This window comes from Phaenicophaeus curvirostris, chromosome 20 (assembly GCF_032191515.1).
Source record: "Phaenicophaeus curvirostris isolate KB17595 chromosome 20, BPBGC_Pcur_1.0, whole genome shotgun sequence".
NCBI lineage: Eukaryota > Metazoa > Chordata > Aves > Cuculiformes > Cuculidae > Phaenicophaeus > Phaenicophaeus curvirostris.
The window spans coordinates 2358261-2377750 of NC_091411.1; the positions used below are offsets into that span (position 1 = coordinate 2358261).

Below are 19490 nucleotides of genomic sequence, written 5' to 3' on the forward strand. Positions count from 1 at the left end.
GTGCATCTGCGCTTACCCTGTAAGCTGGGTGATCGAACAACTGCTCAGAACATGCTTTGAATCAAAGCTGTTGTATGAAGAAAAAGCTGGTTTTATTTTTATAGCTTTGCTTCTTCAGGAATTTTAAAGTTATGAGGGAACCTTAGTTCAGGTTTGTTAGGCTGTAGTGGGGCTAGTAAAGTCTGCTTGGTGATTTCTCTACATTTTTCTATTTACTTGGGCACTTTCCTACCTCAGGGCGGTGATGCTGCAAGCTGCTTGTCCCGCTGCAGGGAGGTTTGTGTTAGAGATGTGCTAGAGCTTTGCAGCAGCCGTGACCTCAGGCCTGGATTTAGCTGAAGGAAAGAGCATCTCCTCAGTGCATTCAGTGAGACCTCCTTCATCCCAGTGGGTCAGTTAGGAGAAGAGCTGGTAAAACTGAATACCTGTATTTTCTCTTCCTTCCAGATTCTGGAGTGGACTTTGGGTGTGTGTGGTGGGATCGAGCTGCAGCCTTGCTGCTCCATCAGTCACAGTCTGAAAAACAAGTGTCCCCTCTCTGTGTGCTCACGGTATCGTGTTTGTTCTCCCTAACACTGACAGGCAGCATCCTATTGATGTGTTAAACAAGGCTTGTGGAGGGATTATTGGTGCAGGGGCTCTAGTTTTTATATTAATTGTATTTTCTTCAGCGTCCTGCCCTGAGCGTGGAGGACAGCCTGCATTCCTGCTGATGCTTTAATCTGAACCGTCCTGCATTCGTTCACTTCTTCCTGCGTGCTGTCTCTAACAGGAGTGCTGGGAGGCACGTGCGGAACAGGCACATGCTCGTCATGCAGAAGAACTTTTCTTTTATCAGCTGTGCTCTGGCCTTCATGCATTGCAGTCACGTGCCAGTGGCATTTCCCCAGGGATGAAAGCAGGGGCTCCTCTCCGGAGCAGGAATTTTCCTTCTGCCAGAAGGGCTGTGCTCCGCGTGCTGTGCTGGGTTATTTCTAGGAAACACGTCTTCAACCCTGGTCTTCAACCCTGGTGCCCCTCTTCTTGCTTCCTGGTCATTTATTTGTGACCATTAGTAATAAAGAACAAAAAGTACTTGGAATTTTGGAAATGCAGTGCTGCTTTTGGAGGCTTTTAAAACACATTGAGCATGAGTTTGGGGGGCAGTGTGATATGCAGCGCTTCGAGGAGGCTGATGCTGAGAGCAGGCCGTGACTCTCCTGGCTCAGATCAGGTTGCGAGGGTGAAAATGGAGCGTGGCTTTTATTTTCAGTTCCTCCTTGAGCTGGTGTGAGCTATTTCCTCTCTCTCTGTGAAGGGAACTGATAGATCAGGCCTAACCTAGGGAGCAATATAGGATGGAAAAGAGGGTTTGTTGATATATAGACTCTGACCTTCTTGGGCAAATCTTTGGGTTCTGGTGCAAGTTATGTGACAGTAATTTCCTAAGTCACTTGTCCTTGGTGCCGGGAGTCCTTGTCACTGTTCTGGGGCCAGGCAGGAATCCTGGCAGGAGCGGCACTCCATCCAGCAGCATTGTTAGGTGGCTTTTAGGCAAAGAGCAGCTGCATGGGCAGCTCCAACAACACACCGTGCCTCCCCTTGGAGATCCTCTTTGCTGGTATCTAGATGGACTCGCCCTTTCCTCCTTTCCTCCTTTCCTCCAGAGTAACTGACATTAAGCTCCTTGTCAGCCAGGTGACCAGAGATTTCCCCATCCCTTCCTCCACTCCGCGCAAGCGCTCTGGGTCTGGTGTGATGTACAGCGTTGCCTCAAGCAATCGTCCCTTAGACTCCGCTTGCCAAGCCCTTGTATTTTCACATGCTGCCCTAACAGGATGGATCCCCTGTGAAACTGTGCCTGGGATTGCAAGAAGCTCATGATCCCTGCTTTTTCTTTCCTGTGCTGGTACTGTGACCGTTCATGGCGATGCAGCTCCTGGCTGCGGTTCCTTTTCCTATTTGTGTGAGAGCTGCCCACTCCGTCTCTCCGTGCCGCACGGGCAGGTTGTCAATGAGCGGACTGTGTGCTGCCTGGCACGGCTCCGGCTCCGGCACGCAGCTTCCCTTGGCTGCCGGCCCGTGTTTACGGAGGCCCTGAGCTGTGAAGTGGCCAAGGGAGAACCAACAGGGAGGAGCTGTTGAGAAGTTTCACGTAGAATCAGAGAATCATAGAATCACCAGGTTGGAAGAGACCCACCGGATCATTGAGTCCAACCATTCCTATCAAACACTAACCCATGTCCCTCAGCACCTCGTCCACCCGTCCCTTAAACCCCTCCAGGGAAGGTGACTCAACCCTCTCCCTGGGCAGCCTGTTCCAGTGCCCAGTGACCCTTTCTGTGAAAAAATTTTTACCTAATGTCCAGCCTAAACCTCCCCTGGAGGATCTTGAGGCCATTCCCTCTCATCCTGTCCCCTGTCCCTTGGGAGAAGAGGCCTTGTTAAACCTAGTGGTAGTTGCTGGGGTAATGATGAAGTGATGGGGAGAGGAAAGAAACCACTTCTATGTTTCAGGAGGCAGGGTGGTACCTTGGGCACATTGGCCTTTCTTCAGGATTTTAGTTTGCGCAAATATGATCAGTCATGAACACTGGAAGCTTTGCAGTTGTGTTATGCTATGGTTGGACTAGATGATCCTGTGGATCTTTTCCAACCTAGTGATTCTGTGTATAAATGAAATGTAATTTAGCCTGGCAGTTTATAGGAGGTCCCTTTCTGAGCAAGAATGGTACTTTTGTTCCCATCTCACAGGTCAGTGCTTTGAGATCACTGCATTGATTGGAGATACACAGCTCTCACAAGTTACCTGGATATTGATGCATAGAGGTGATGGCTTGCCAGTGGGAGTAATAACAGAGCCATAGAATCATTAAGGTTGGAAAAGACCTGCAAGTTTTTCCAGTCCAAATGTCAGCCCCACCGTGTTGACTAAACCATGTCCTGAAGTGCCATGTCCACAGGCTTTTGAAGCCCTCCAGGGATGGAGACTCCCCCACTGCCCTGGGCAGCCTCTGCCAGGGCTTCACCACTTGGTCAGCAAAGAAATTTTCGCTAATATCCAATCTAAACCTCCCCAGCACAACTTGAGGTCATTCCCTCTCATCCCATCTCTTGTTGCTTGGGAGCAGAGCCCAGCACCCACCTCCCCAAAACCTCCTTTCCGGAGCTGCAAAGAGCAATGAGGTCTCCCCTCAGCCTCCTCTTCTTCAAACTAACCAGCCCCAGGTCCCTCAGCCTCTCTCAGAACCCCTGGGCTCCAGCCCCGTTCCCTTCTCTTGACGTCCTCCAGCCCCTCAGTGACTTACTTGTAGTGAGGGACCCGAAACTGAACCCAGGATTCAAGGTGTGGCCTCACCAGCACTGAGTAATCTTTTGTTCTTCATACTAGGGCATCCTACAGCAAAGTAAAACCAAATCCTGAGTGATCACATCAGATCCCTTGTATTTTATGGATGCACGAATGTGAATGAGGAGATCTGGTTTCATCAGAAGGGAGAGAATCCAGTCTGGAGTGGCCCGTTTCAAACAGCCTGTGCTTTGCAGGACTTAAAAATCCACATGTGGGCTTTGTCCAGAAAGCAGGTTAGATGCTGTGAGGTCTGTTCCTCAGCGAAACGTTGGTGTCAGCCAGTGCCTCACGCGCAGGGATGAGGCCCCAGCGAGTGCCAGGCACAGGAAGCAGGCTGCAAAAATAGCTGCGCTTTAAAAGCCTAAAAACAATGGGCTCCTCCAGCAAGGATCAGAATAGAATTCTTTTAGCTTCGGGCATCTTATGGAAAAGCAGAAGAGGAAGGAGGATTTGGAGGGGAAAGCTAAATGAGCCCTTCTCTGCTCTTGGGTTACACCAATGTGGATCTGTCATTGAAGTCATTTGCACCAGTATAACCCAGAACCTGTCCCAAAGCACGTCAGCAGCTGGAGGGGATTGATTTAGATGGAAAGAATGTGTTCAGCATAGCTTGTCCAAATGGCACCTATGGTGGCCTTGACAGCTGTTAGTGAGTATTTATAGGGTGTAAACAGCAAGGGGAAAGAGGACGGGGATAGAGCAAGCTGTGGGGGGAAGGAGAATGGGATGAAAGGTGGAAAAGGAAGATTTTTACCTCTGTATAGCTTAGACAGCGAAGCATCCATCCAGGTGGAATGAACCGATTGACTGACTTGATATTAATTAGACAGAGCATTTGAAACCAGAGGCTGTGCTTTTGTCCTGATCAAGAACGCAGTTGGCTCTGCTGCCCATTTTTGTGTTTCTGCAATAGTTCTGTAGAGCAGACAGGGATCCCTCTCCCATTGGGGGATCACTGTTTGTTAGATCAGATTAAATGTTCCTCCTCTGCGCTCTCCATCTGGTGACAGGTAGTAGGCTTCCAAAATGAGTGTTTGCCCCCACTAGCAGCTTCTGAGTTTCCCAAACACAAGGTTGCACCTCCATTTCCCATGTTCAGCAGCCACTGACAGTCTGGTGCCTTTGATTCATCCAGTCCACATTTAAATCCATTTGCGATTTGACCTCTTAGCATGTGGTCCCAGTGGGTTCCCCAGTTTGTGTGTTACATAGAGGGGTGTGTGTGCGCACATAAATCCTTTAAATTAAACCTTCTTCCTGGTGATTTGCCTGGCCCTTTGTGGCTCCTGTCAGTAAATATCTTCCCCAGTCCTGCGATTTGAGTCTAGTTTTGCTCACCTGAAGTCCTGTCCATATTCTGGTTGTCTTTTTCGCTTCTCTCTCTCTCATTTTCTAGTTCTGCTCTATCTTTTTATTGAGAAGTCTGAGCTTCCTTGCAGTTTTCAAAATGCTGGTGTGTCCTGGATGTGTGTTCTTATGTTTTCTGTTTTATTTTGGTTTCTTTGATTTGCCTTTTGAATTTCTGCTGAACAGTAGGTTAATTTTGCTCAGGCAGTATCCACAGTGGTTCGACACTCTCCGTGTGGGAGCAGGGGGTTAAGAGCTCGTCACTGCGGGGGCATTGCTGTTTCTGCTTTTCTCTTTGCCCAGCAGCACTGAGGTTCATCTGTCCTTATCACTTGACTCCAACATTGCCCTGATGTCCTTCTGGACTTCTTGAATTCAAGGAGGATTGTAGATTTACTTTCCTGAAGGAATTTGTTCCCCATCAGGCACTGCCTACTCATCTGCCCCTTTCCTGGGTCTGCGTGCTGAGCAAACCTCCTGCCTTTTCATTGCTGTTTGTCTCTTCTTGCTGTTTGTTTTCCATCTTGAATTCATTCTTGCCCATGCGTAGATCCATCCCCTGGTCGCAGGCTGGCTGAGTTTCTTTGAAGAGTCAGTGGAAAAGACTCTTATGGGACAGTCTCTGAAACTCAGCCGTTTGTGGCTGCTTTGGAAGAACCCTGGCAGATTTTTTCATGTGTTGCTGTCTTCGAGCCATGCTGATGTCTCCCGTGCATGTCCACCGCCTTGATTCCTGGCTCTTGTTTCTGTCTTGCCGCCTCACGCTGAAGCCCGGCTAGGTGGTCTCTGTTTCCTGGGATCCTCAGGGAGCCCGTTTGGAGATTTCTGCATCCTTGACATCTTTTTCTGGCATTGAGGCTTGTTTAGCCACAGACGGTAGTTCAGCTTGAGCACACTCGAGTCCTTTCCTAGTTGTATGTCCTTTCAACGGCTGTTTGTCTGATAATATCTGTTTATCTTTTCTTGGACAGGGGATGCTCCCAAGTGGGAATTATCAGAGCAATGATTGAAGCCGGCATCCCCATAGATATGATCGGAGGGACATCCATTGGTGCTTTTATGAGCGCCTTGTACGCTGAAGAACGCAGCTTCAACCAGATGAGGATCAAAGCCAGGCAGTGGGCCATGGTAAGCACCGGGGAGGTCGCGCTTCTCTCCTCAGGCGGAGGGCGTGAGCTGAAGCACCAGCCTTGGCAGGGCTCGAACAGCCACCCATCCCCTGGTGTCTGATGGAAAAGCCCCTCCTGGCACTGCGGGAGTGAACTGGGAGGCGGCGTGGATGCCCGGGGAGGCAGGCTTTGACTTTGCTCTACACAAAGTCCTGTCCAACTGTAAACGTCAAGTGATGTTGTTTAACCATGTTAACCTGTGTTTATCTTTATTTTAATCTTCTCTTTTTATGTGCTGGAATCTGTTTTCTTTCCAACTCTCAACAACTTTGTTTCTCTTTGTATAATTTTCTCTCTTTCGTTCTCACATGCTGTCATTTTTCAGTGGAACTGATTGACAGAGGTAATCCTTCTCTAACCTAAATACAAAATGGGGAGCTCATGGTATACCCCGAGAACTCCAGAGCGGTGGTTCAGGAGACATATTTAATTTTAAATATTTAATACAAGCAAAACCGTATTTTCATAGCTGAACCGAGGATTGGGAAGGTTCTGTGGATGAATTTAATTGATATGATGTTGGGGAAAAATTGCACTAGCCTCAGATTGCACGTGTTCAGATTGACTGGAGGTGTAGATTAGTGTTATTTCTGGGCTTTATTGGTTACAACTCTGTATTGGTTGTGGGAAAACCACATTTTCATGTTGGTTTTCTTATTGACAGGGCAGCACAGGGAGTTTTCAAAGTTAGCTTAAGCTCTGGGTCCGTTTAGATGTGGAATTTTATGGGAAGTAGGAGTCTGTAGTTGATACATGTGCACTTCTGACCTTTCCCAAGTGAATTCTAATCTGTCGTGGCTTTGAAATGAAATTTGCTGTATCTTGGGAAGATGGTGCTTACAGGACAGCATCATCTGAGCAGGGTGAGCAGGGGCGCTGCCTCCCTGCAATGTTTTCCCAGCCTCCAGCTATCTGTGGCTCGCTGCCCTCTCTCTGTTGCTCTTGGTTGGGCTTGAGGGATGGAACTTTCCTTGTGCATCTGTCTGGAGGGTTATCTCCCCTTGTCTGTTAACTTCTCAGATCTCTTCGGCACAGGGGGTGATGCAGAGCTGGAAATGCCGCGTTCTCTGCTTCTCCAGGCTGTGCTGCCATCGAAGCCAGCTTCACTTCGAGCATGGCAGCTCTTGAGCTCACCAGCCTAATCTGGAACACACTCGCTTCTACCAGAAACAGTTAAAGCGGAAAAGAGGGCATTTAATCTGTTGATTAATTTTTGGACACAAATGGCAAAGCTCAGAGAACATTCCACAAAGGGAAAGGCAGGTTTGGCCCAGCCTTGGGCTGTTTCAGGTGTTGCTACTGTGAAATCTGCAAATAAGGAGCTGGAGGAGAGGTGAGCAGCCTCTGTTAGAGCAAACATTTCATCTATTAATGAAGAATAGATTTACTTGGTGTTTTTCATGAGTGCTCTCACAAGCTTGCCAGGTCCAAACCAGAAATTGTTCAAGGGTTTGAGAATGAAGAAAGCAAAGACAGCTCTGTTTGAAGGCCTTTTCTCTCCTAACAGCACAGTCCAGCATTGTAAATTGCCATGAAAACCTTCTCTCCAAGTTCAGATCACAGCTAATGTACAAAGTAGCTCAAGGGATGATAAATCTTTTTGACTGTGGCTATTCTGAGCTGTTTTCTCATGTATTGTTTTGCAGCGACTGTAGACTGAGCCAGGAGAGCGGCTTCTCTCTGTGAGCGCCAGCTCTGTGTGTGATAGCAGGGAGGTTTGAGGTTTCATAGAAGATCCACTGGAAGGGACTGAGCGTGAGCGAGATGAGAGATCCATCAGATAAGCCCCAAATGGCCAGTGTCCAAAAGCAGCAGGACATCCCTACTGTCTTGCAGAACAGCCTCGCAGTTGGAGCTCTGCAAGTGATGCTCTGGGGAGCATCCTTCGTTAAGCCAACGTTCTGCACAAAGGCTTGAGCCCTCCCTGCTACAGGAGCTGCTGATTCTGCTCCTCCAAAGCCTGCAAGCTTTTGCTGCTGAAGGTTATTGCTGAGTGCTCGTTCTGCAAAACCTTGCAGCCTGGCTTTTGTAGCCCATGGTAGGATTTAGAAATGTCTTTGCCGTGATGGATTAGATAACTCAATATTTATTTATCTTTTAAATCCATCAAAGTAAATGCTGGTTTTGTCCTGCAGTTATTTCTCTTTTCTGTATTTTTAAGATATTGGCATGTCTTTAGTTGTACGCTCAGGGCTGGAAGAAGGGATATTTTTAATAGAATGTGTTTTCTGGATCTAATGAAGCAGGAAAGAAATAAATTACTCTTGTCAAAATATAGAGGGTTGTGAAAATTACTAGTCGGCTTAGTTACTCTGTACTGCCTGTGTGTGTGTTCTGTACCTGTGTTTAACCAGCAAGACAAACAGTCTTGGTTTTTTTAATTGGAGAATTAGTATTTCAAAGTATAAATATTTCACGAAGAATGGAGTATTCTCTTGTTGAAGCAAATAATATTGTGGGAACGCATCGCTCAAATGCTTCCCTTAATGAGAATTAAGAGTCACTGGGTAGGATGCTGCAGCCGGTTGCTGTCTGTGTTTGCATGACAGCTAAAATAAATGTGGGGGTTTCTGAGGTCGCAGTCATGAGATTCTGCTGCTGTATTCCTGCACTGAGAGATACTGTGGTTTAAAGAGCTGATCTGGCCAAAAATTCATCACTTGTTTTCTCAGTCATGCTGGTTTCTGGCCAGCTCAGCCCGGGAGGTGCCGGCAACAGAGGCAGCTTGGGTCAGATTGAAGATTGAGCTGCTGTCAGGCCGTGTCCCCATATTCTTCTTGATCCACTACATGGATTTTGAGGAAGAAGTGCTGTTCTCTGCCATACTGCACCCGTGGCCCTTGTGGGACCTTGATGACCTGGGAGCGCTGCGGAGGAGCCTGGTGGCAGCGTGCAGCCACCCAGGGTCAGTGCGTCACGCGATGCATGCGTGATGGGGTCCACGAATGGTCCTGTAGCTGCAGAGGTCAGAGGAGAGCATCATAGAATCATAGAATAACCAGGTTGGAAGAGACCCACCCGAGTTAGGTGCAGTGGTTTGTAAATCGCTTTGCATCCTACGCTGTGTTATTTTGTTCGTGTGCCAGATCCTTCTGTAAAACAACAACTACAAGAACAGATCCCCACAAACACAAAATCTGAGCTGAGGAGGCAAACGTTGCCAAACTGGCATGAAGAGTAGGCAGGATCTTATAGGAAAGAACCTCCTGCCCAGAGGAGATTAGCAATGTGAACTGGTCTGGTCCTCAGGTGGAAGGAGCTTTAGTCACTGTGATTAATGCAGCAAAAGGGAACGCGAGCTGAAGCAGCCTTGAAGTGCACAGTAAATCCTAAATAATTCAGAGGTTCATTGCAGATTGGACATTAATGCATGTGCAAAGATTGTCTTTTAAGTTGGGTTGATGACGTTCAGCAGAGAACCTGTTCTGGGCACCCTCCAGCCTGTGGCGGCTCATGGATGGTGTTGGGCTGCCAGGGTGCTTCTTGCTTGCTCCCTCAGAACCCGATCGGCTGCTTTGCGTGGTTCCAGTCACTGGATTTCTCTGCTTCCAACAGCAGGTTGCTCTTCCCTGGTGAGCCAGCTGAAGCGTTCCCTCTGGTTGCGTTGCAGATGGAATTTTGTAGTTGAGATTATTAAGAACAGAAGACAAAAATACCGGGAGTGGTTTTGTTAAATCTTAAACATCTGTTATATCAAGCAGTGCAGGAAAAATCTGTTCTCATATAGTAATAAGGCCTGATAGTTCATAGTTACCATCTCAATTGTGTTATTTGAGTAGGTTGGAATTGACCCTAAATCAAGTATTAGAATCTGAGAAATTTGGACAAAAGGTTGTACAAAAAAATCAAACATGCTTATAGTTTTGCAATGCCCAGGAAAGATACCAAAGCATCCTATTTCTGCCGTGTAGCCACTGTGTTAGCGCATGCCCATGAAGATAACGTGTTAGCGGTAGAGGGACAGAACATCTCAGTCTGGTTTTAAACATACATGGAGTCACAGAGTGGTTTGGGTTGGAAAGGACCTTGAAGATCATCCAGTTCCAACCCCCATGTACTTACCTTGCCTCTCCCCTTTGCCCAACTCTGAGATCATTATGGGTTCTTAGATGGATTAAGTTGAATTTTCTTCAGCTCTTCGATTTCTTACTAGTTTACCTTTAGATCTGAACTCCCATTGTTGTTATTCCTGCCTTCAGGATAAATACATCCCTGCAGTGCTGTTCATCTGAAACTGTTGGCTATTTTTGTTTTGTCTTTAGCATCTGTTTCTCTGTGAGTTCCTGTGCTGTTCCATTGAAACTTTATAGGACAATGCTGAAAAGACACTAAGGGACATTCTGGGTGCCGTCTCTAGTCGTTTAAAAGCATTTAAACTGTTCTGCTGGTTTAAAGCTTTGTTCTTGCAACAAGTTTTCCCATTCCCTTGCTTTATTTATATGCTCAGGAGCATTGAAAAATCCTGGGATTATCCTGGGTTTTGATAGCAGTTCACAACCGTTCTTCACCAAAGAACAAAATAACTAGAACTTATGGTTCAGGTCTCTTTTTGTCCATTGTCAGGTGTGTTTGCTCCTCTTCTGCTGCTCGTAAAGCTCAGTGTTTCTCATAGAGCAGAAGAAGAACCTTGTCGTTTGCTTGTTCAAGTTGCCTTGTATCACAGGATAGCTTTTAAAAATAGTCTTAGGATTGAAGTTCTCCTTAATAAGCAAGCTCCTCTGGCAGCAGAGTGGTAGAAATGAAAGTTGGTGAGAAGTTAATGTGAAATACCTGCTCTCTCCCAGGAGAACTGGTGCCTTAGGGCTGGGCTTCCCAGCCCTGTGCTGTGGGGAACCACAGCTGCGTTGTTCTTGGAGATGCAGCATTGGTCCTTGTGCTGTTGGTTGTGGAGAAGTGGAGCAGAAGTTGAGAGACTCTGAGCCTTTCCAAAGCGTGATCTTTAACTGAGTTCTTGGAAGGCGAGGGAGGCTGTTGGCCGTCAGTGTCTGCTGAAAGGGCATCTTCCAGTTATACGAAATGAGACTATTAAGAAATAACTGTTAATTAGAAGTATTTTATTCAGGTACAAGACTACTGCAAGCATTAATTGTAGGGAAAAGGTAGAGGCTCAGCATTGTAGAGAGCAAGGACAGCCCGATGTTTGGTGCTGAGGCGGAGAGATTTTTCTTCACTATTAAATAAAGGACTTTATGTAAATGCCTCTTTCTCTGATTTAATCATCTTAAGTAGTGTCAGAGGCCAAACGTCTATTTCAAGTACAAAGCTCATTCCACTTCGCTCTGATGCTGTGGGTAGCGGGTCTGTAGTTAGGTTGATGCACTCTGCTCCCCCTGTCAGGACCTCAAGTGAGGATGTGAATGAAGGTGATGGGATCATATCTGGTTTCTGCTAAATCTTTTACATTCTCCCGTGTTTCCTCTTTCTATACTTGTTTTTAAGGATCTTTTTTATTTCATTTATGCTTAGACATGTATTATCTGGGCAGACACCTAACCTACATTTAAAAGCAGCTGATGTGACAATGTAGGCTAATCCTACTCTTCTGTGAATCCTTTCTAGAGGCGGGCAAAGCCCAGATGTTGATCGTGGCTCCCTTAACAGGCAGGTTCGGAGGCTGCTTCTTGCTGTAGGTTTCTGCCTGCATCCAATGTCATATTCTCTGTTAAGTTGTCACATTATAGAGAATATGTAAAGAGAGAATTCACTGTATTTCGTCCAGTGAAACCCTACTGAATTGTGAAGGAGCTAACTGGAGTTTTTTGGTCTTCTATTGCTTTTTAACCAAGAATCATAGAATCATGGCATCGTTTGGGTTGAAAGGGACCTTAAAGCCCATCCAATTCCAACCCCTCTGCCATGGGCCGGGACACCTCCCACTGGATCAGGCTGCCCAAGGCCCATCCAACCTGGCCTTGAACACCTCCAGGGATGGGGCAGCCACAGCTTCTCTGGGCAACCTGTTCCAGTGCCTCACCACTCTTATGGTGAAGAAATTCTTCCTTATGTCCAGTTTGAATCTGCCCCTCTCTAGTTTATACCCATTGCCCCTCATCCTATCACCACAAGCCTTTGTAAACAGTCCCTCCCCAGCTTTCCTGTAGCCCCATCAGGTACTGGAAGGTCACTATAAGGTCTCCTCCTTCTCTTCTCCAGGCTGAACACCCCCAGTTCTCTCAGCCTCTCCTCGTATGGGAGGTACTCCAGCCCTGTGATCATCCTTGTAGTCCTCCTCTGGACCTATTCTAACAGCTACACATTGGCTTTCATAGAATCACCAGGTTGGAAAAGACCTCTTGGATCATGAAGTCCAACCATTCCTATCTGCCACTAAACCATCTCCCTGAGCATCTCGCCTACCTGTCTTTTAAACGCCTCCAGGGATGGTTGCTCGACCACCTCCCTGGGCAGCCTGTTCCAGTGCCCAGTGACCCTTTCTGTGAAGAATTTTTTCCTAATGTTCAGCCTGAACCTCCTCTGGTGGAGCTTGAGGCCATTCCCTCTCGTCCTGTCCCCTGTCCCTTGGGAGAAGAGCCCAGCTCCGTCCTCTCCACAACCTCCTTTCAGGGAGCTGGAGAGAGCAATGAGGTCTCCCCTCAGCCTCCTCTTCTCCAGGCTAAACACCCCCAGCTCTCTCAGCCGCTCCTTGTAAGACTTGTTCTCCAGAACAAGCTTTGGTTTGGGTTTATTAGGATTCGTGGCCAACAGCGCAGCTATGGGGCAGTCACAGTGGCCATCACGCCATGTCACGTAGATGTTCTCATCCTTTTATCTCGTAGGTCGGTGTGCAGGTGTAATGACTTGAGATGGAGGGGTCAAATGAATCCATGCAGCTTGCTTACAGTGTTTTGAAGGGACACACTGGACAGTGTTTGTTATAATATAACGGGTATCTAGAAAACCCCCATTGATTTGGTTTGTCGAGCTCATGGAGGCTGCCCTGGGCGTATCCTCATGCTGGCTACGCCGCGGCAGGGTGAAGCGCAGGAACTCGCTTGGGGAATGACAAATAATTGATCCTAATACACAGGATGTGTGTTTGAACCTTTTTAAAGTGACTGAACCTTGCTGCAGTCCCAGGGGATCACAAATATGTGATCACAACAAAAAAAAGGCTTCAGACTGGAAGACTAATCAGGTGTGATCCAGAAATGAGATGAGATGTACAAATGTTTCCATCAATTCCTATGCTACAGAGTTGTGATTTCTTTTCCACACAGGTGAACTGCACGTACCCTGTGGGAAGCTTTAAACAAGTTGAAGTTTCAGCTCAGAAGGATAACGGAGAGGGAGATAATTAATAATATCTTTATTAAAAGAAAGCAAGAATTAAACTGCACCATTCACATGCGTTTGTTAGGGCAGAGACACATGCTTGTTTACGCTGCTCTAGGGAGCTGTTTGGATTTGTGAGCAGAAGGGAAGCGATAAAGCCGTAGGTTCTCCCACCGCCTTATTGCAAACTCGCTCTGGAGTTCGCTGCTCGTTGGGTTCAATGCATGGCACCACACAAGGACTTACTGGGTGTAGTTTTCGTAGCTGTATTTCTGTCCCCTTGACAATTTTTGTGCTTACAACAGTAACTCTTCCAGTGTTGTTGGCTATAGAATTGAGAATATAATGTCTCTTGAATTGCACACGTTAATGAATATAATAGCGATTCTTGCATATATTTACCTTTGAAATGCTGTTTTATTTCTCCATTTATTTTTTTTTAGGTGAATAACTCAATGAAAACCATTCTAGACTTGACCTATCCAATAACCTCTATGTTTTCTGGAGCATCTTTTAACCACAGCATCAACAATATCTTCAAAGACAAGCAGATAGAGGTAGGTTGCTTATTCATGTGATGTACAGTCACCGGTGTTGCTGTATTCAGTTGCAGCAGAAATAGCTTTCTTCCCTGCTGATTTGGGATATGGGTCTGTGGGATTGCTGAAAACGTGTTAAACCTGTGAATGTTATGTTAGGTGAATATAGGAAGGAGCCTGTTCTTTCATTTTGGTGGATTTAGAAAACACAAGTTGATTGTAGCTACTTCTGTTCTGATTGACAAAAGGATTCTGTTGGCTGAGAGAAGTTAAATTGTGTCATAGAATCATAGAATCATAGAATGGTTTGGGTTGGAAGGGACCTTAAAGCCCATCCAGTCCCACCCCCTGCCATGGGCAGGGACACCTCCCACTGGATCAGGGGCTCCAAGCCCCATCCAACCTGGCCTTGAACACCTCCAGGGATGGGGCAGCCACCACTGCTCTGGGCAACCTGGGCCGGGGCCTCCCCACCCTCATAGTGAGGAAATTCTTCCTTATGTCCAGTCTAAATCTGCCCCTCTCCAGTTTATACCTATTATCCCTAGTCCTGTCGCTCCAAGCCTTTGTAAACAGTCCCTCCCCATCTTTCTCGTAGCCCCTTCAGGTATTGGAAGGTCACTATAAGGTCTCCTCAGAGCCTTCTCTTCTCCAAGCAGAACAAAAGTGTCACTGAAGCAGAACTGTTGAGACTGTCTTATTGTTATTTTCTGCTAATTAGGTTCGAGAGACCCTTGGGGCACTGCAGAAGGAGGTCTTGAAGAAGGTAGCAATGGGCTTGGCTTCTTTTAATTTTGAAGCTAGAGTGAGGGTTTATGAAACCTGCCATAACATCAGCATGTTGTTTCCCTGTGTGCACATGGTGACCTCTTGTAGTTCCTAGATGGTGGGTGTCCTGCCTGAGCTGATCGCCGTGTTCAGAGTCCCACCATCTTCTGTCCCTCAGCAACAGCAACTTGTAAAGCACGTTATCGATCGTTGTCCCCCCTAGATCATCATGCTCAGAGGTCACTTGGATATTCTTGCAGCCTTACCTCATTTGCAGTTTTAACCTGATTATCCCTGTGTTTGGAATCCTCGTGATGGAAGATTATGTAGCAAATTAGCACTATATATACTTTAAATATGTTTATGAAAAATTATCTAAGCCATTCCCCAATGCAAGTATGAATTAAGTGATTAATCATCATGCAGCTTAAAATAGCCTCTTGCTGTGCAGAGGGGATAGTGCTGGGAACAGACAGGTTTTACTGTGAGAAGTGCTTCTGAGACTGGAATTATTTTTGTTGTGTTTTTTGGGCAGCACCAGGCACGCTCTCAGCTCTTCAATCACGCGTATCCCTGTCGGAAGCACTCCAGCTCCTATCTTTGCTTCCAGCAGTGCCTGGTAGGACATCACGGGATTGTGTGATGATTAAACCAGCTCCTCTCCTCTTGCTTGGACATAGCTGAGGAGCTGCCTTTATGCAACCCCCGAGACCTTCTCGGTGGTACTAAGCAAGGTCTTCTCTTGGTTACTGTGGGGTGAGGTGTGGGTTGGACAGTGCAGCATGGGGCTGAGGGCAATGCTGAGCAGAGCTTTGAGGAGGAGAGAATGGCAAAGTGGAACTTTCCTCCGAGCATAGGTGGCCCCAGCTTCCCCCAGTCTCTCTGTCACTGCTCCTGATTTCAGCAATTTATTGTACTTCCCTATAAGATGCAGTGGATTCCTTCCTTATGATTTTTAGCAGCTATGACTGTATGATCTGGTTTAACCTTGCAGCTACAGGAAGCTGTTGTCCAAGAGAAATCCAGTTCCAGGGCAGGCAACAGTGTCGTCTTTGTGCCGAGTGTCGCAGGCTGAACCCTTCAGCCTGTGCCTGAGGACTTCCTCACGTTGGAAGGTTTCCTTTGGAGAGATAAAGAGAAATGTTGTGTAGCTCTGCAAGGAAAGGGGCAGTTTCCCCTTCATTGCAATGTGTGTTATCAGCCCAGGTTAACCAGTTGTCACCAGACAGACAGAAATCAAGAGCTAATGAAGTGTAGAGGATAACTTATAGAGTAACAGAAGCTGAACTGGGACCATTAAAGCCTTGAAGAAATCATAGAATCACAGAATGGTTTGGGTTGGAAGGGACCTCAAAGCCCATCCAGTTCCACCCCTGCCATGAGCAGGGACACCTCCCACTGGATCAGGCTGCCCAAGCCCCATCCAACCTGGCCTTGAACCCCTCCAGGGATGGGGCAGCCACCCCTGCTCTGGGCAACCTGGGCCAGGGCCTCCCCACCCTCACTTTCTTAAAGTGTTATTTTGAAGCAATCAAACCTGCCAGCAGATCAACCTTCTCTCAGTAATTGGCGTGTTTTCCGAAGCAGGTGGCTGGCAGTGATTTCCACCTGGGAATACCAATCGACAGGAGTTAATTAAAACCTTACAAACAAAGATTGTGTTTACATGCTTGGCCACAACTAGTCCTTCTTGGGAAGATCCACAGTGGTGGGAGCAGAACCTGAGAGCTTGCTAGTCAAGGGGCTGGAGTGGGCACTGGCCCTTGTGTCTCTGTAGAAGCTTAAGGAAGCGCCAGGCCAGATCCTCCTTTTTGTTCCCCTGGCTGTGAGATGGAACGCCTCCCCACGCCTGCCCTCCTCCCTCTTCTGCATGCGAGCCAGGGGGCAGAAACACTTACATCGAGCACTTATTTCTGACATGGAAAGGGAGGTTTCCGTTGTCTCATACATTTTCTCTCTCCCAGCCTGGGTAACATCGGTGTTTCGTGATGCCCAGCAGCGTTGGTGGTGGCGCAGCCCTGCTTGCCAGGACCCCCACGACTGCTGCTCAAGGTGCTCCATGAGAGAACATCAGCCTGTGCCAGTTCTTCCAGGAAAGCGCACAGAAATCCAGGGCAGGGGGCTTGAAAGATGCTTCTCAAGAAATGCAGTTATTGCTCCTTGGAAATTACCCATCCTGGGAGAGCACCAGGCTCTGGGATTTTTATCCCCATGCCAGAAGCACAAACTTTTCTTTCAGGTCCTCTCAGGTGGAGGCTCAAGTGTGAGGAATCAGAAAAGACTTTTATCAAGTCCTATTTCAGACTTGAATTATGCTCTGTCCCCGATGTAACTGAGATGATATCTGAGAAGTGCAGCCTTTATTACTGTGCAATAGGTCTCGGTTTAGTTTCCTTTGTGCTTGTGTCTGCATGAATAGGAAAGGAAGTGTCGGATAGAGGGTTTTTTTCTCCATTCCTTTATTTTTGATTAAAATGTAGCTGATGCACTGAAATCTGCAATCCCCGGAATATCTATAGCATGGAGAATCACCCCTAATACTCTTGTAGTCACACTCTATTCATCCGCCCTCCTATGGCATTTGTACCAGATGGGTTGCAGTGTTTGTGCAGCATCTGTTTGTCCTCCCCAGTTCCACCATCTCACAAAGCTGCTTAAGAGATTAAACTTGATAGAAAAAATCCTCTTCCTTGGCAGTACAGAGATTTGTATGGAACAGTGCACGAGCTTACCCCAGGAACACAGATGGGCCAGGGAGGGAATGCTGCTCGATGCGGACTGATAGCTGGAATCCAAACCCTGTTTTGCTTAAGTCACATCAAAGCGATGCTAGAGAAATCCAGACTCCTCGTCCCATGAGCAGAGGCTGGCTGGATGGGAAGGCAGGTTTACCACCTCAGTCCTGATTTAACTTTGCTGTTAGCTGCTGTTCTCTGCGTGTAAGTTCAGTTTGTTGGGACAAGTCCTTCTCCTTCCCCTGTGCAGGCTGCCCTTCCACTGGACACTACGGAGACTGTCCAAAACCATCCTCTCTCCAACACACTCCTACGCAGCTGAGAAGCCACCTTCCCATTCTTCTTTCCCGTCTTGTGGGATGTGAGTACAGGCATGGCTGAAACAAAGAGGAGAACTTCCTGTAGGAAACGCTGCAAAACATTGTTGTGCTCTCTGGCTCTAAGCAGCTCTGGGTCTCAGCAGCATCGCGCTGTCTCTCCTACAGAAATGACCCCTTCATCACCCCAGAGTACAAACGGAACATCACTTAGTCAAGAGACAGTGACTCTCGCTCTTCCCTCTCTCTGTCTTGGACTGTGATGTCTCAGGAACTGAGATCAGGAAGGTGTTGCCTACTAAAGCCTTAGGTTGGGGTCTGAAAACTGAGTGGTTGCGTGCCCATCCACGGTGGATACAATTATGGAAGGCTTGCTCTGTGTCGTGGAAACAGTGGGGTGAAATGCAAGGATGGCGCGTTGGGTGGGATCAAAGGTCTTTCCAGCTTGGTGCCATGTCTCCAGGGGAGATATAAGCAGCAGGTATTTAGAGATGTAGAGAAGAACCACATACATAAAAGTTGAGTCTTCCCTTCACATTGTCCTCCAGCAATAACAGCCTCGGGATGTCTTTAGATGTGAGTTAGTATCAGACCACCCGTCCTCTTCATCTGGAAGAAAACCAGGTATCGGAAAGAATGTGAACTCCTGATTTGAGTGATGAGGTTTCTGGGCTGCAACGTGTGCTGGATCCTCTTCTGGAACAAGTATTTCTTCCTATTAGAGAAAGGAAATAAGGAGTTTTGTCTGCCTTGGTTCTGCATGAAATGTTTGTGTAAGAAACAAGGGGCTGACAGTTTTTTTTTCCATCCAGGCAGCCGCTTGTGTCTGCAGCGCTGTCTGTAAAGATATAGAGGTGGTTGCTTTGGTTTGTGTTAAGCATGCGGTTTTGTTTAAGTGCAAGGTTACGGATTTAGTAAAATTGGATCATCCTCTGTTGCAGGATCTGTGGATCCCTTACTTCACTATCACAACCGACATCACTGCCTCCGCAATGAGGGTCCACACAGACGGTGAGTGGGCAGGTGGCCTTTTCCAGCAGCAGGTCGTAAGTGATGCAAGACTTCAGTGTCACCTCTTGTTCCTGGAACTTTCCTCCCATTTTAAATGTCTCTTCCCTTTTTTTTTCTCCTGCTCAGTATTTGCTCACCAAACTGTCTTTGTACACAGCTAACAAGGAACAGAGCTATTGGGAAGAAATTAAATGAGAGGCTTTATTCACTGTTTAGAGAGAAAATGAGTCCATTGACACCATTCTGTTTCCTTAAAAGAACCCATGAAGTGCAGGTGTTTTAGCCATAAATCAGTCCTAATGCAACCAGAACATTTTAAGATTCAAATTCCCCATAAACAAAGCTGAGATTGCACAGACTCCTGTGCCTGAAGCAGCAGTTGGGTCAGGTTCTCATTTGTGGCCGGTCCTTTGTTTCTCTGGTGGAAAACTGTAACGTTCTTCACACCGACTGAGCAGAGGAGAAAGATCTGAGGTGTCTGCTCTGCTGTCTGACGCGGTGGCCGCCCTGTGGGACACTTGCTTTAGTCTATTTGGGGGAACGGTGCCGTGACTCAGGCTTCAGCAAAGAGCACAAGCCTTCAGGTGCCCCAGATATCTCCTTGGGTGGCTGCAGCTGGGGCTTTGTTCACTGAGGACAACCACGGGAGCTAAAGCAAACAGGAAAAGGATTAACCTTTCTTAGAGGTTTTGTACCCATTCTGCAGCAGGCTAAGCCAACTGAGGTCAGGAAGCTCCCTCCATCCCACTGCTTCTCCCTGCTGTTCAATGTAAAGTTAGAAATCGTCTGGAGAGGGTTTCTGGTCATCTCCTGAGTTCACTGAAAGGAGAGGAAGGGAATTCTCAACTGCTCCTGTGTCCCATCTTGGGTTTTTAGGGTGTAACACAAGAAGTCAACATTTTTCTTGGGTGCCAATCCCAACTCAATTAAAACTATGAATAATAAATCCAAATGTGCCGGTATTGACCTATGTAAACAGCAGGAGTGCTTAAGGTATAATT

The 19490-nt window shown here is 47.1% G+C and overlaps 1 protein-coding gene across 1 annotated transcript in view; it reads left to right on the forward strand.

The window, feature by feature from the left end:
- PNPLA7 (patatin like phospholipase domain containing 7) overlaps positions 1-19490 on the forward strand; it is a 133980-nt gene that overhangs the window by 94400 nt on the left and 20090 nt on the right. The window contains exons 26-28 of the mRNA XM_069873000.1: positions 5650-5806; positions 13563-13676; positions 18420-18489. Of these exons, the coding sequence (XP_069729101.1) occupies positions 5650-5806; positions 13563-13676; positions 18420-18489 (341 nt within the window). The remainder of the gene's footprint in view (positions 1-5649; positions 5807-13562; positions 13677-18419; positions 18490-19490) is intronic.